Below are 13,209 nucleotides of genomic sequence, written 5' to 3' on the forward strand. Positions count from 1 at the left end.
TTTTTTTTTTATTTCTGTTCTAAATTTTGAATAAAAAGAAACCCATTTAAGCGCTTATTTTTTGGATTTTTTAGCTTTTGTTTCCACGGCATCCTCATTCGATCTCTTTGTTGCGCTATTGGTAGCTGTGGTAGTGGGTATAACACTCACACCCTCAACATAAGGCTCTACCAGCTTCATGTTCATCTTTTGACGCATACCCTCTGCATCACCTTCTACTGTAATTTCCACCTTGACAGAGTCAAATGTCTTGAGCACCACTTCGCCTGCAACAAGGGATTTTGCTTCTTCATCATAGGTGAACGGCGATGGTCCATCTACAGTTGCTGATGTATATACAATGGTTTCAATACCATATTTAGGTACCAACACAATGATACCGTTCTTCAAAACACGAAGAATACGACCATCTTCCACTTCAATCTTGTTTCTAAAGTAGAGACTGGTAAACAGTTCAACAGAACTACGACTGGCTTGTTGTGCCATTCTGTTACGGAAGTTGAGGTTGTCGCAAAGGTCCTTCATCTTTTGTGTATCTGTGAGCTCTTGACCATATTCGAGATCGGGTTCAATGCAAGCTTGCAGTAGACGATGGACAATGACATCTATAAACGAACTATCAGTATGTGTATGCAAGCATAACAAATCAACATAAACGTACCTGCATAACGACGGATGGGTGATGTGAAATGTGTATAGATTGGACTGGCTAAACCATAATGCTTGAATTCTGACTCGATTTCAGTGCCTGAGCAAAAGTACTGGGCCTGCATCATGCAACGAGTTGTCATGATACGCACTAGTTTATTGAAATAAGGGTCCTCGGGAATCTACAAAAAGCATTAATCGCCCACCAAACTATAATATGATGGTTGCAACTTACCACAGCCTTATCCAACGAGTCGGCCAATTCTTTTGAGCTCCCTGTTTCCAAGACAAAGCCCTTTTCCATGAGAATTTGACGCAGTGAATCAAAGTTGTTGCTAGGAGGAGCAGCGTGTTTACGCAACATAGCAGAACTGGGGAATTTAGAATAGATTTTCTTGGCTACCGAGATGTTTGCCAGCAACATGAATTCCTCAACAAGTGCGTTGGTCTCTTTCAGTTCCTTCATCTCAACATCGACAGGATCTTGTGAATCGTTTTCCAAATTGAATCGAACTTCAGGGGAGGATAATGTCAAGGCACCATTTTCCATACGCTTTTGGCGAAGAATCTTTGCAAATTTGTTCAATACGCGGATACCCTTGGTGATGGGATCTTGCATGCGTTCATCGTCGATGCGAGTTTGTGCTTCGTCGTAAGTAAAGGAGTGTTTGGAACGGATGACACTCTTTGTAAAGTCGACACTGACAATCTCGGCATCTTCGTTCATTTCCCAGACACAAGAAAAGGCCAAACGCTCCACATTGGATCTCAATGAACACAAGTCTATCAGAATGGTGAGATAATTGAGCTAGTCGTGTTTAGTAAAAGTAATACTTACTGGTACCCAAGAGAGATGGCAACATGTCCAGACGTTTATCGACTAAATAGACAGATGTACCACGAGAAGCCGCTTCAACATCCATTGGCATACCATGTTTCACAAAGTAAGTAACATCAGCAATATCTAAATTTAACCAAAGTCAATACCTAATTCACAAATCTCCATAGCAACCAACTTACGAACACCCACTTCCCAATTACCGTTGGGAAGAATACGAGCATGAAGGGCATCATCGATATCAGTACATCCAGGGGGATCAATACTACAAATATCCAAATCTCTGAAATCTCTTCTCTTTTCTTGAGTTAAATGCTTGTCCTGAACAACCCATTGATCTCCCTCGACTGGTAAATCTTGCAGAACGCGCTGAGAGAATTCTTGATAAGGAACATCGTGCTCCAGCAACAATACTTCTGTCTCTGTTTCTCTGTCACCAGAAGAACCTAAAGTCTTGACGAAATGGCCCATAGGGAAGCTATAAATCAGTAGTTAGCTTTTGTCATTCTGCACAAACAATTGATATTACCTGGAATTGGTGGGCCAACTATCAATCGATACAACAATACGATTGCCAACCAAAGACTGTGCTTGGGAAGTTCTGATCTTGATGGGAGGAATACGCTTATCCATAGCACGAAACATGACACCAACAGGCCCACTAGTGGTGTTCTTTGGCACAGTCTTTTTGACAATAAAACCACAATAAGGTCTCCACTTTTTACGAATAATACCGACGACTTTGCCAGTAGGTTCAACAGGACTATCGCTTTCAGTCATTCTATCAATGACTTCCTCCTCTCCAAACATCTTTTCCTCATCATCGTCCTCCTCTTCAATAGCAATCGATGCTCCACGTTTCCACTCACTCTTGGGTAAAAGCTCCACAGCAACAATATCGCCTTGAATACAACGATTAAAGTGCTTTCTGCCTAAAATAAAGATGGTCTTGACCTCTCCTTCCACTTCACCCACCACAGTAGCTTCTTGGACGTTGTGTACACTGACATTGAAAGGTGCTTGAATCAGAGTTCCCTTTTTGATGCCGTTTTGGATCTGAGCAGGCGACAAATGCTGCAACATGTACACATCAGCATGATTCCTCTTATCGCTGCAATATCCGTATACCATACCTCTTCATAGACCACCTGTTCGCTTGCTGCTGCTTTGGGTGCGGAAACCATGTCTAATAATTCAGGAGTGTCTTTGATGCTCTCCACATACTCAATCACTAATAAGTCCCAAATTAGATCAACCATCATAACAGCCTTCCTATCAATCCATACCTCCACAAGATTTGATGCCTGTTGCCTTGGCCTTTTCTCTGTTTCCACGGTCATCACTCAACATAATTACATCAATGTTCTCGCCAGATGAATTGGCCTTCAAGTGATCCACAAACCATTTGGTGGCAACTCGAATGGCTGTTGACTAATCATTAGTATCGATGCAAATCTATAATGTTTTTCCTACTGTACCTCGATCATTTCTGTCGTTGGGTGTCTCTCCCTTTAATTTCTCAATAAATGTATCACTGTACACATATGTCATTAGAATTCATGAATTGATGATTGACATTGATCCACTACTAACCGCTGATGTTCATTAGCAAACATGTAGAATCGCTTGGTCTTGTCAGCCAAGATGGTGTTCAGCCTGTTGTATACGGGTGTGCTCAAATGACGGATCTCCTCTCTGACAGTTTGCAGTACAATGACATCCTTGATGGCAGGGTGCTCCATGATGTCCAGCTACATGATGCACACAGTTAGCTGCTGTCTAATTTTGAAATAAACAAGCATTTACCTGACTGATGAAGACATTGGTATCAGGAATGAGGTAGTGAGGCTTGAATGTACTGGTGCCTTTGGGTGTGCTTGAAAGTACTGGAGCAGATGTCTTGCTACAGACATTGCAGACCTCTGATGAACATGGAATATCGTCTCTCAAATAGTGCTCTTTAACGACTTTAACGACGTTTCCCTTGCGAGTACGCTTAACGAATGACTTTGATCGAAGCATTGATACAATGAAGAAAAAAAAAAAGCTTGGATTGACAAACCTTTTTTCTATGATATTTATACTAAATGCAAAGCAGTCCTTTTGAAAGTAGTTCGACTATCATGCAAGCGACCAATTGGAGGTTGATGCAAATGTATAAAGTTCTTGCTATGGAGGATTACAAATAATGAATGGAACAAGCGAGAACATGATTTTCAATCAACTTTATTTAACATATTTTCAAGGGAATAAAGAATAGTATTTAAAATATAATATGTATTTACATGGAGAAAGAAAGGCATTTTTTTACTTCTTTCTGCCCAACTTCAAGGCATCACCGAGGCCGAAACCTTCGAGAATCTTGTTCAGGCCAATACCGCCCAACAAGCTGTTGACAATGGAGCCAAGACCCAAGCCGTTCAAGATGTTACCAACGAGGCCGAGGACACCAGTCAACAAGAGACCAACAGCAGAGAGGATTTGAAGCAAAGGACTTTGCAAGATGTTCCAGAGGGGGCTCAATTCCTTCTTGGCATGAGGCATGTTTCTAACCTTCTTCTTGGCCCTATCGATAGTAGTGCTGACTTCACCAGAAAGTTGGGCCAACAGATCAGCCAAATGGTACTCTTCCGGAGTGGCCTTTCTAGCAGAGGTCTTTGCTTGAGCTTGCTTGGCGATTCTACCAGAGGGATCAAGACCACGAATAGCACCGTTGCATTCCTCAAGAATAGCAGAGCCTTGCTCAATGAGAGGCTTGACAGTATCAACCAACTTTTGTTCATCGCGTTCCTTTTGAGGCTTGGCTTCTTCATCATCAATGGTATCAGTAATGTTCTTGAGGATGGGCTTGATCTTGTCCAAGGAGGTTTGAATGGATTGAGACATTTGGTCAGCAATCTTGCGGTACTCCTCTTCTTCGGCTTCCTCCTTGAGCTGCTCTTCGGACTTCTTGCCATGCATCTTTGCTTTGCCAACAATATGACCTTCGTTATCGATAATATTACCGTCGTCATCGACAGGGAAACCAGCCAACTTGTGAGCAGAGCTCTTATCCACTTCACCGACAATGTTGTCATCTTCATCAACGACCTTGCCAGACTTTCTTACACGAGGAGAGTGCTCATCGACCATGGTATTAGGGTTGAAGGGCTTGTTGGGATCTTCTTCTTCTTTGTCAGGGATCATTTCTGCCTTGGCAACGATATGACCTTCGTTATCAATAACATTGCCGTCGTCATCGACCTTGAAACCAGCCAGCTTGGGAGCAAGACGCTTATCAACGGAACCCACAATATTGTCATCCATGTCGACCACCTTGCCAGAGCGCTTCACCTCAGGGGAGTTCTCATCAACAGCATCGTTAGGGTTGAAAGGCTTCTTCTCTTCTTCAGGCTTCTGGATCATTTCGGCAGTAGCAACAATATGGCCATCGTTATCAATCACATTGCCTTGGGGATCAACTTTGAAACCAGCGAGCTTAGCAGCAAGCTTCTTGTCAATGTGGCCAACGACTTCATCATCCATATCCATAATCTTGCCAGACTTCTTAACCTCAGGTGAATCCTCATTGACGTTTTCATTGGGATTGAAAGGCTTCTTCTCTTCCTCTTGCTCGGGCTCCTTAATCATTTCAGCAGTAGCAACGATATGGCCCTCGTTGTTAATGACATTGCCTTTGGGATCCACTTTGAAACCGACCAGCTTAGCGGCGAGCTTCTTCTCAATATGGCCAACCAGGTTGTCATCCATGTCGAGGATCTTGCCAGACTTCTTGACTTCAGGGGAGTCTTCGTCAACAGCTTCATTGGGGTTGAAACGCTTCTCTTCTTCCTTCTCGGCAGGAATCATTTCAGCTCTTGCGACAATATGACCTTCATTGTTGATCACATTACCATCAGAGTCTACCTTGAAACCAGCCAACTTGGGTGCGAGCTTCTTGTCAATGTGGCCCACAATGTTATCTTCCATATCGACAATCTTGCCAGATTTGCGGACCTCAGGAGAGTCTTCATCCACAGCTTCGTTAGGGTTGAAGGGCTTCTTTTCATCTTCCTCAGGTTCTTCCTCCTCGGGTTCAGGCTTAATCATATCAGCCTTACCAACAATATGGCCTTCATCGTTGATAACATTGCCAGTTTCATCGACTTTCATACCAGCAAGCTTAGCAGCAACACGCTTATCGACGTAACCAACGAGATTGTCATCCATGTCGAAGACCTTTCCAGACTTTCGAACTTCAGGAGAATCAGCATTTACCATTTCATTGGGGTTGAAGGGCTTCTCTTCTTCTTCAGTCTCGTAGAGATTAGCCTTGGCTACAATATGGCCTTCGTGGTTGATCACATTGCCATCCTTGTCAACCTTGAAGCCAGCAAACTTGGGAGCTTGCTCCTTGTCAATAGTACCAACGACATTATCTTCCATGTCGACAATCTTGCCCGATTTACGGACTTCAGGAGAATCTTCGTTGACATTTTCATTAGGGTTGAATGGCTTGTCTTGGTCCTCTTCTTCTTCTTGCTCAGGTTCTTCCTCCTCAGTCTTGTAGAGTTCTGCCTTGGCAACGATATGACCCTCGTGGTTGACAACGTTACCGTCCTTATCGACCTTAAAACCAACTAATTTAGGAGCCATGTCCTTGTCAACAGTGCCAACGACATTGTCTTCCATGTCAACGACCTTGCCAGATTTACGGACCTCGGGAGAGTCTTCGTCAACCAAATCATAAGGATTGGAAGGCTTCTTTTCTTCGTCTTCAGCGTCAGAAGCTTTATCGTCCTTGTCACCGATTTCGAGATCTTCAACTGCATCTTCTGCATCTTGCTTGATATCTCTGTCCTTAGTGTCCTTGACGGTATCTTCGGCATCGCTTACAGCATCCTCAGCGTCCTCCTTGGTATCTTTGGCATCATCAGCGACATCATCAGCGACATCATCAGTGGCTTCTTCAGTTGCCTTCTTTGCATCATCTGCATTGTCTTCAGCGTCACTGGCAATGTCACTGGTAGATTCCTTAGCTTCTTCTGCCTTGTCTTCAGCATCACTGCTTGCATCTTCAGCGGTTTGCTCGACGTCGTCGGTCTTGTCTTGAGCTTCATCAGCCTTGTCTTGAGCTTCATCAGTGACATCTTCAGCGTCCTTCTTAAAGCCATCAACAGCATCGTTGGCTTCATCAGTAACGTCGTCAGCCTTATCTTGAGCGTCATTGGCGGTGTTTTCGGCAGCTGATTCGGCATCATTTTCAGGGGCATCATCATCCTTGATGGCATCAGCCGCAGGCACATCTAAACAAATGGAGATTGAATTAGTTAAAATTACCAAATTAGGTTGACAGCAGAAGCGCAGATCAATTCTTACCTTCTTCAGCATTATCATCAGCTTCAGAGTCATCAGAGTCATCTTCGTCATCATCGCTGTCTTCTTGAACAGGCTCTACACGGCCAATGAGTTTGCCTTTGTCGTTGTAGACTTCACCATTGTCACGGACCTTCTTGCCAGTCATTCTTTTGAGTTTGCCTTCAGCAATTTTACCAAGAACAGCACCCGACTTTTTGTCAACGACGAGGCCAGCTTTGTTGATCTTCTTTCCAACCATGAGACGATACAGTTCTTCAAGTTCATCATCGCTATCAGACTCTTCCTCTTCCTCGGATTCTTCTTCGTCGTCATCTTCCTCCTCAGATGCTTGTTGTTCTTGTTCTTGGTTGTCATCCGATTGATCATCACCTTGATCTTGTTGGTCTTGTGAGTCTTCGTCATCACTTTGAGCGTTTTGACCTTGAGCAGCAGGTGCTTGCTGTTGCTGTTGTTGTTGTTGTTGTTGTTGTTGTTGTTGTTGTTGCTGACCTTCAACTGCTTCATCGCCACTATTAGCGGCGGCACGAGCCTTTGCGGCAGCTGCCTCTTGTTGCTTTGCTTGTTGGTTCTTCATTGCTCTACTTGTTAAATATGGTACAATAAAAAATAGTTCGAGAATCTTTGGTTATATATGGCTATTCTTTTTTTTTTCAGAAAATAAGAAGAAGAAAATGGGCCAAATCCTGAAAGAAGGGTCTTTTATACAGCGAAACGCTCATCGAAAATCCATGATCTCATGCGTAAATCATCGCTCAAAAAAGAAATTTTTTCTTACCCGAATCATCCCATTTTAAGGTTTCAATTTACTGTTGTTTATTGTCTCTTTCAAAATCTAAAAAAGAAACAACACTAAGTTGACATGACGATATATCAACGTAAATCCCAAAATCAAAAAACCCATTTTTTTGGGATAAATAGGGCAAAGGGAAGTATTCCCTTTTTTCTCCTAGTTTCTAATTAAAATCACAATTATGCCTTCCATCACTGAAAAAAAGAGCAAAAAATCTGGTAATAGCTCTTCCTCCTCCTCCAGCAAGAAGGCCAAAAAGGCACTTGCTCAACAGAACCTTCAAGATTTAGGTGAACCTGTCGTACCTACCAAATCGAAAAAATCCAAAAAGACCAAGACTCCTGTCATCGACCAAGAAGAGCCTGAAGAGCAACTTAATGATGTAACAGATGAAATCACTGAAGAAATAAACAATGCTGCTCAAGACGTTTCTGATGGTGTAAAGGATATTGCACAAGAAGCCCAAGCTGAAATAGACGACGACAGCGACGAAGATGAGGGTCCTTTTGCGGGCAATACGGACGCTATGACATTGATGAACGCCATCTCGGAATACAACCGCATGTTGATGCAACGACTCTCTTCATTGGAGAGCGAGGCCAAGGAACAAGGCGAGGAAGTCAGCAAGCAATCTGTCAAAGACACTGTGCAAGGCACATACAACGACATCAAGACCAAGTACGATAAAAAGTCTGACAGCAAGGGCACCCATCACTCTTTTGAGCTTCCTATTGGTGACATGATGAAGGGTTACGGCAACTTTGATACTACTCCATTGGAGGACGATGATCAAGACAACCAAGACTCTGAAGAGCATCAGAAGCAAGAAAAAAAGGACAAGGATGAAGAGTCCACTGTACATGATGGTGAAGAAAATTCTGGCAAGCTCAGCATCGGCAATGGCGACAAGGATGACATTGTTGTCAAGGTAGAGGCTACCAAGACAGGCATTACCTTCTGTATTCATATCCCTCGCAACTAAATTTTTAAATCTAATCGTACCTACTTCCCTGCCGTTCCTAACCCCCATTTCCTATCATTTATAAAATAATAATGTATATGTATCTCATCATCTATAAATAAAATATGAATTCACATTAGCTACTCGTGACCCAAATTCCGAATTGTACACAATGAGGCCATAAATTCACATTGGAAATCACAGTGGAAATTATACTGATCTAGATCTGTGTAATTCTCGAATTTCCCTGGTACTGTCATGTGTAACTTGCACGTCTCATATGTTACATGCTCACGAATTGCGATGTACTCCAGAAAAGTTTGGAAATCATTAGAAGCACACACAAGAATTCTCTTTTTTTTTAATATTTTGTAGTATATATGTGTGAATAGATTTACATTTATTTATATTTGTATATGTATATATATTATAATTAAGAAATTGTACATGAATTAAGATAAAAGTGTCAGAGTGACATCGCCCTTGGCCTTGGCCTTCAGGTACAGCTCTGCATCCAGATTGAGATCAAGACGCACCTTGGGCATGCTACTGTTCTTTCCACTGTTTTGAGCGGCTTGCTGATTCTGCTGCTGTTGTGCTAGCAATGCTTGCCTTTGCTGCAACATCTCTTCTTGACGAGCCTTCTTCTTTTTTGATGAGGATGACTTTTTATGCTTCTTCTCTCTGGTAGCGACTTGGTTCTCTTGTTGCTCTTCTTGTGGTTGTTGTTGATGTTGTTGCTCTTGCTCCTGGTCTGACATTTGGTAGATTTAAAGTATAATTTAGTAGAAATGAAGAGGAAAAGAGAAAATGGAACAAAAAGAAAATTCACAATATATAGCGCGGGATTGCAGTAACTAGAACTCGGATTCCCCAATTCAAATGGTGATGTAGTTGTTATGTAACTATGGAAACAAAGCTAAAAAAAGAAAACAAGGTTAAATGATGGATCATCATTCCATTAAATTGTTGATCCAATCCCAATTATCAAACAAAATGATGCTAATGCGGTCATTCTGTTGTCATGTTGGTTACGGATAGATCTTATAAACTCTCTTCATTCTAAATAATTGCCATTTTCTCCTCTTTTTTCAGCTAAATTACCAAAACAACAAAAATGGCACCCACTAAAGAAATGGAAAAACAGCAGGGAAAGATCAGAGAGGTCACTGAATCCGAGGACGAAGCTCCTGCCAAGTCAAAGAAGTCATCGCAAAAGAAGGAAAAGACAAAGAAGCCTAAGAAGAAGAAGTCGTCTAAATCCAAGGGTCTTGGCTTGATCAAGAATGATCCTTTAGAGACACTAAATGGTTTGGGTGATGGCGTTATCGGAGGCGGTCAACAACAACAACAAGGAGGAGGTGGTGGAGGTGGCAAGGATGGACAACAGCCCCTGAGTTTGCGTCTTGACCTCAATTTGGAAGTTGAAATCACACTCAAAGCAAGAGTACATGGTAAGTGGGTTTCTCCGTTAATTGACATGATCTTATTGACATTTCTCTGCAGGTGATGTTACCTTGGCTCTTTTGGCTTAAATATTATACTGTTCCTCCTTTTTTACTATATATATATATATTCGATACGTTTAAATAAATAAATTTTTCTTGTAATAATTCACAATTCATTCGCTTTGTTTCAATTTTGTGAATACTCTATAAATTAAAGACATATCAAATGAATCACTAGATCCACAAAAATTTCCCCTTGATGGCATCATAGCATGACAATTGGATCAAATTAAAGATTTCAGATTTATTTCAACAAGAGTATAATATAGATAGTTGCTGATGTAGATAATATATGTAGTTTACAAAAAAAATAATTGAGAGGAAGTAAATTAACGTAAAAGGGCCAATGTAACATCACCATGTACTCTGGCCTTGAGTTCAATCTCGACCTCCAAATTAAGATCAAGACGAAGACTAAGAGGATGATCACTGCCACTGCTTCCACCTCCACCACCACTGACTGCACCACCAACTGCTCCGCCTACTTGTCCAGCAGTATCAGAGACACCCTTTACTAGACCATTTTGCTTTTTGAGTTTAGCCAGTTGCTTTGGTGTCAATTCCTCTTCGTCAGAGGAATCCTCTTCTTCAGAATCGGTTTCTTCTTCAGAGTCAGTTTCTTCATCAGAGTCAGTTTCTTGGTCGGAATCAGTTTCTTCATCACTCGAGTCATCATCAGAGTCATCAGAGTCACCAGCAGAGTCATCATCAGAATCATCTTCATCACTGGAATCCTCCTCTACCTTGGCAGGAGCCTTCTTTTGTGGAGTCTTTGTGTCTTTCTTACCATCCTGCGCCTTGTTTTCTTCAGGAGTACCCTTCTTTGCGGCACCATCCTTTGGTTTATCATCAGTCTTTGCCTTCTGGGGAGCGTCTTTGGTAGGAGTAGGTGTTGGAGCCATGTTGTAAAACTAGAATTGGTTGATTGAGAAGAAAAAAGAAGAAGCTTTTTCTTTTTTTGAAAAACTATTATAATTATTTCTCGGATCCGAAAAAAAAATACTGACAGTATACAGACGTAATGGTGTTATGATGATGGGATAAAGAAATGATCTACACTAATTTTAGTGGTCTTTGGAACATGAAAAAATGCCATCATCCATTTCCCAATTTTTCCCCTGAGATGAATCTACCCTATCAAATCAACCATATGATCGCCGCATGAATACAATTACCTACTTAAGGTCCATGAGATCCCCTTTTTTAGGTTGACATGACGATAGAAGTGTCACCATTTTTTTCTAAACATTTGAATTCCAATTGCACCGAGAAAGAATCATCCTTTCCTTTGTACTTTACACTAATTGTTGGCCATGCAATCAACAAAAACGACACCATCAAAGCCTGCCAATCCTTTAAAATCATCTCCCATAAAAACTAGCTCCAATGCTACATCATCCACGAAAAAGAAATCTGTAACCGAGGATAAATCTAAATCTACTAAATCAGCAACAAGTAATACCCTAGACCCAAAAGAGAAGAAGAAAAAGAAGAAGAAGCCGACAGAAGAGAGCAGTAGCTTGGACTCGTCAGCCAAGGACAAAAAGAAGAAGAAGAAGGTTAAAAAAGTGGAATCCTCAAAAGACGATATGGGCAAAAAGAAGGAAACTCGAAAGAAAAAGGCCGAGGCAGCTCCAGAAACGCAGGAGGATAAGGCGATACAACAGGCAGAGGCACTGAAAAAAGCAGCCTCTAAAATGAAAAAGCCAGAGCTCGCCTCAAATCCCAATGCTGGTGGTAATTCTGCCTTGAAATTGAGACTAGATCTTAACTTGGATGTAGACATCAAATTGAAGGCAACGATTCGAGGTTCTGTCAAATTAACATTACTATAAATATTCAATATCATGTATATATACGCACTACCTAATTATTTGTAACTTTATAATTCGTTTCACTTTAATATGACAATAAATTCCTGTATAATTTCTCCCTCAAAATGGCGCCTTGTTCTGAATGTAGTACAAAATGAAGGGTCGTCCACAAGAAAGGATTGACCATCCAGGTCCTTACCTTCTGTAGCACACGAAATGGCTTCATCCTTGTTAAACGTAACACTCGAAATATCACCCGAATCACACCCAAGAGAAAGAATTACAACTGCAAATTGTACCTCCAAATACTAGAATTTCAGAATTTCAATTGAACAATAAGCCCTATAAACCGTGTGAACTTGAACTCTAAAACTGTTTGTGTATCATGCAGTACAAACTGCAATATATTATTGTAAATTAGCTGTACATGTGTCTTTACTTTATGTTTGATATGAGAAAATAATGACGACTCATTGCTAACCATACCAGATCAGAGTGTCTGGAACGACGTGTAGCCATCATTTCGTGCTAAGATGTCTACAGAATCAGCTCACTTTTTGAAGACAAACAAAATGTCAAAACGTTATTTTAAGCTCTTTGGCTAAAAAAGCAAACGCCTTGTACGTTACATCTAAACCATAAAGAAACGCACCTTTCCATTTCATTCTACTAAAGCCTGCATGATTCTCCTCATCAATGCAAGCTTAAATTGGCCCACACAAGTCATATGGTTTGACATGAAATACTGGAAACCTTACCAAAGATGCACATTTGTTATTATGTAGAAATGACATACATCGTTTCAAATGAATACATGCATTATTAATATGCATTAGTATACCAAAGATTGCCATGCTTGCAAGGCGTGCGATTTTCGCTGTATTGGGGAACGGCGCTCAGATGACGCTGTACAGGCTAGAAACATCACGATTTGAGTCAAGAAAAACCTATCATTCCCGTTGGGTATCGAGATTCGCATCATTTTTTTAGTTATAAAGAAGCTCATAGAATCAATCATATCATGTTTAAGCTTGGCAAGACGTAATTCAATTCGGTGTTTGTTATTGTTCAACGCCTCTATTTACGAAAAACAATTGATGCTATAAGCGAAAGTCCATACTCCAAACATTAATGATCAAATTCCTTACAATCATGTTCCTTTATATTTCTTATATGTTACCAAAGACCTAGTATTATCTGCAAGTGATAAACCTTGGCCTTCAGCAAACTTTCGTTAGTGATAATGGTCGACAATATCACCGTCTAGCAGATTTACAGAAATAGAAAGTAGG

The 13,209-nt window shown here is 41.1% G+C and overlaps 7 protein-coding genes across 7 annotated transcripts; 3 read left to right on the forward strand and 4 right to left on the reverse strand.

The window, feature by feature from the left end:
* Positions 1 to 54: 54 nt before the first annotated feature.
* RPS3_2 (40S ribosomal protein S3) lies at positions 55 to 3,508 on the reverse strand (the record flags this gene model as incomplete). The annotated part of the gene is made up of 11 exons (XM_064821353.1): positions 55 to 605; positions 662 to 830; positions 884 to 1,431; positions 1,487 to 1,612; positions 1,669 to 1,964; positions 2,016 to 2,560; positions 2,620 to 2,717; positions 2,773 to 2,910; positions 2,965 to 3,020; positions 3,080 to 3,237; positions 3,293 to 3,508. 11 exons carry the CDS (start codon positions 3,506 to 3,508, stop codon positions 55 to 57), a joined length of 2,901 nt encoding a protein of 966 aa, XP_064681039.1.
* A 285-nt stretch (positions 3,509 to 3,793) lies between these two features.
* Positions 3,794 to 7,418, reverse strand: ATC70_001967 (uncharacterized protein; the record flags this gene model as incomplete). Its single annotated transcript, XM_064821354.1, has 2 exons — positions 3,794 to 6,771; positions 6,845 to 7,418. 2 exons carry the CDS (start codon positions 7,416 to 7,418, stop codon positions 3,794 to 3,796), a joined length of 3,552 nt encoding a protein of 1,183 aa, XP_064681040.1.
* A 397-nt stretch (positions 7,419 to 7,815) lies between these two features.
* ATC70_001968 (uncharacterized protein) lies at positions 7,816 to 8,616 on the forward strand (the record flags this gene model as incomplete). Its single annotated transcript, XM_064821355.1, has 1 exon — positions 7,816 to 8,616. The coding sequence occupies one exon, from the start codon at positions 7,816 to 7,818 to the stop codon at positions 8,614 to 8,616; it is 801 nt and encodes a 266-aa protein (XP_064681041.1).
* A 431-nt stretch (positions 8,617 to 9,047) lies between these two features.
* ATC70_001969 (uncharacterized protein) lies at positions 9,048 to 9,356 on the reverse strand (the record flags this gene model as incomplete). Its single annotated transcript, XM_064821356.1, has 1 exon — positions 9,048 to 9,356. The coding sequence occupies one exon, from the start codon at positions 9,354 to 9,356 to the stop codon at positions 9,048 to 9,050; it is 309 nt and encodes a 102-aa protein (XP_064681042.1).
* A 356-nt stretch (positions 9,357 to 9,712) lies between these two features.
* ATC70_001970 (uncharacterized protein) lies at positions 9,713 to 10,130 on the forward strand (the record flags this gene model as incomplete). Its single annotated transcript, XM_064821357.1, has 2 exons — positions 9,713 to 10,049; positions 10,102 to 10,130. 2 exons carry the CDS (start codon positions 9,713 to 9,715, stop codon positions 10,128 to 10,130), a joined length of 366 nt encoding a protein of 121 aa, XP_064681043.1.
* A 302-nt stretch (positions 10,131 to 10,432) lies between these two features.
* ATC70_001971 (uncharacterized protein) lies at positions 10,433 to 11,005 on the reverse strand (the record flags this gene model as incomplete). The annotated part of the gene is made up of 1 exon (XM_064821358.1): positions 10,433 to 11,005. The coding sequence occupies one exon, from the start codon at positions 11,003 to 11,005 to the stop codon at positions 10,433 to 10,435; it is 573 nt and encodes a 190-aa protein (XP_064681044.1).
* A 411-nt stretch (positions 11,006 to 11,416) lies between these two features.
* On the forward strand, positions 11,417 to 11,938 carry PRO1_1 (Glutamate 5-kinase; the record flags this gene model as incomplete). The annotated part of the gene is made up of 1 exon (XM_064821359.1): positions 11,417 to 11,938. One exon carries the CDS (start codon positions 11,417 to 11,419, stop codon positions 11,936 to 11,938), a length of 522 nt encoding a protein of 173 aa, XP_064681045.1.
* Positions 11,939 to 13,209: the final 1,271 nt, after the last annotated feature.

This window comes from Mucor velutinosus (assembly GCF_035048745.1).
Source record: "Mucor velutinosus strain NIH1002 chromosome Unknown tig00000093, whole genome shotgun sequence".
Taxonomy (NCBI): Eukaryota; Fungi; Mucoromycota; class Mucoromycetes; order Mucorales; family Mucoraceae; genus Mucor; species Mucor velutinosus.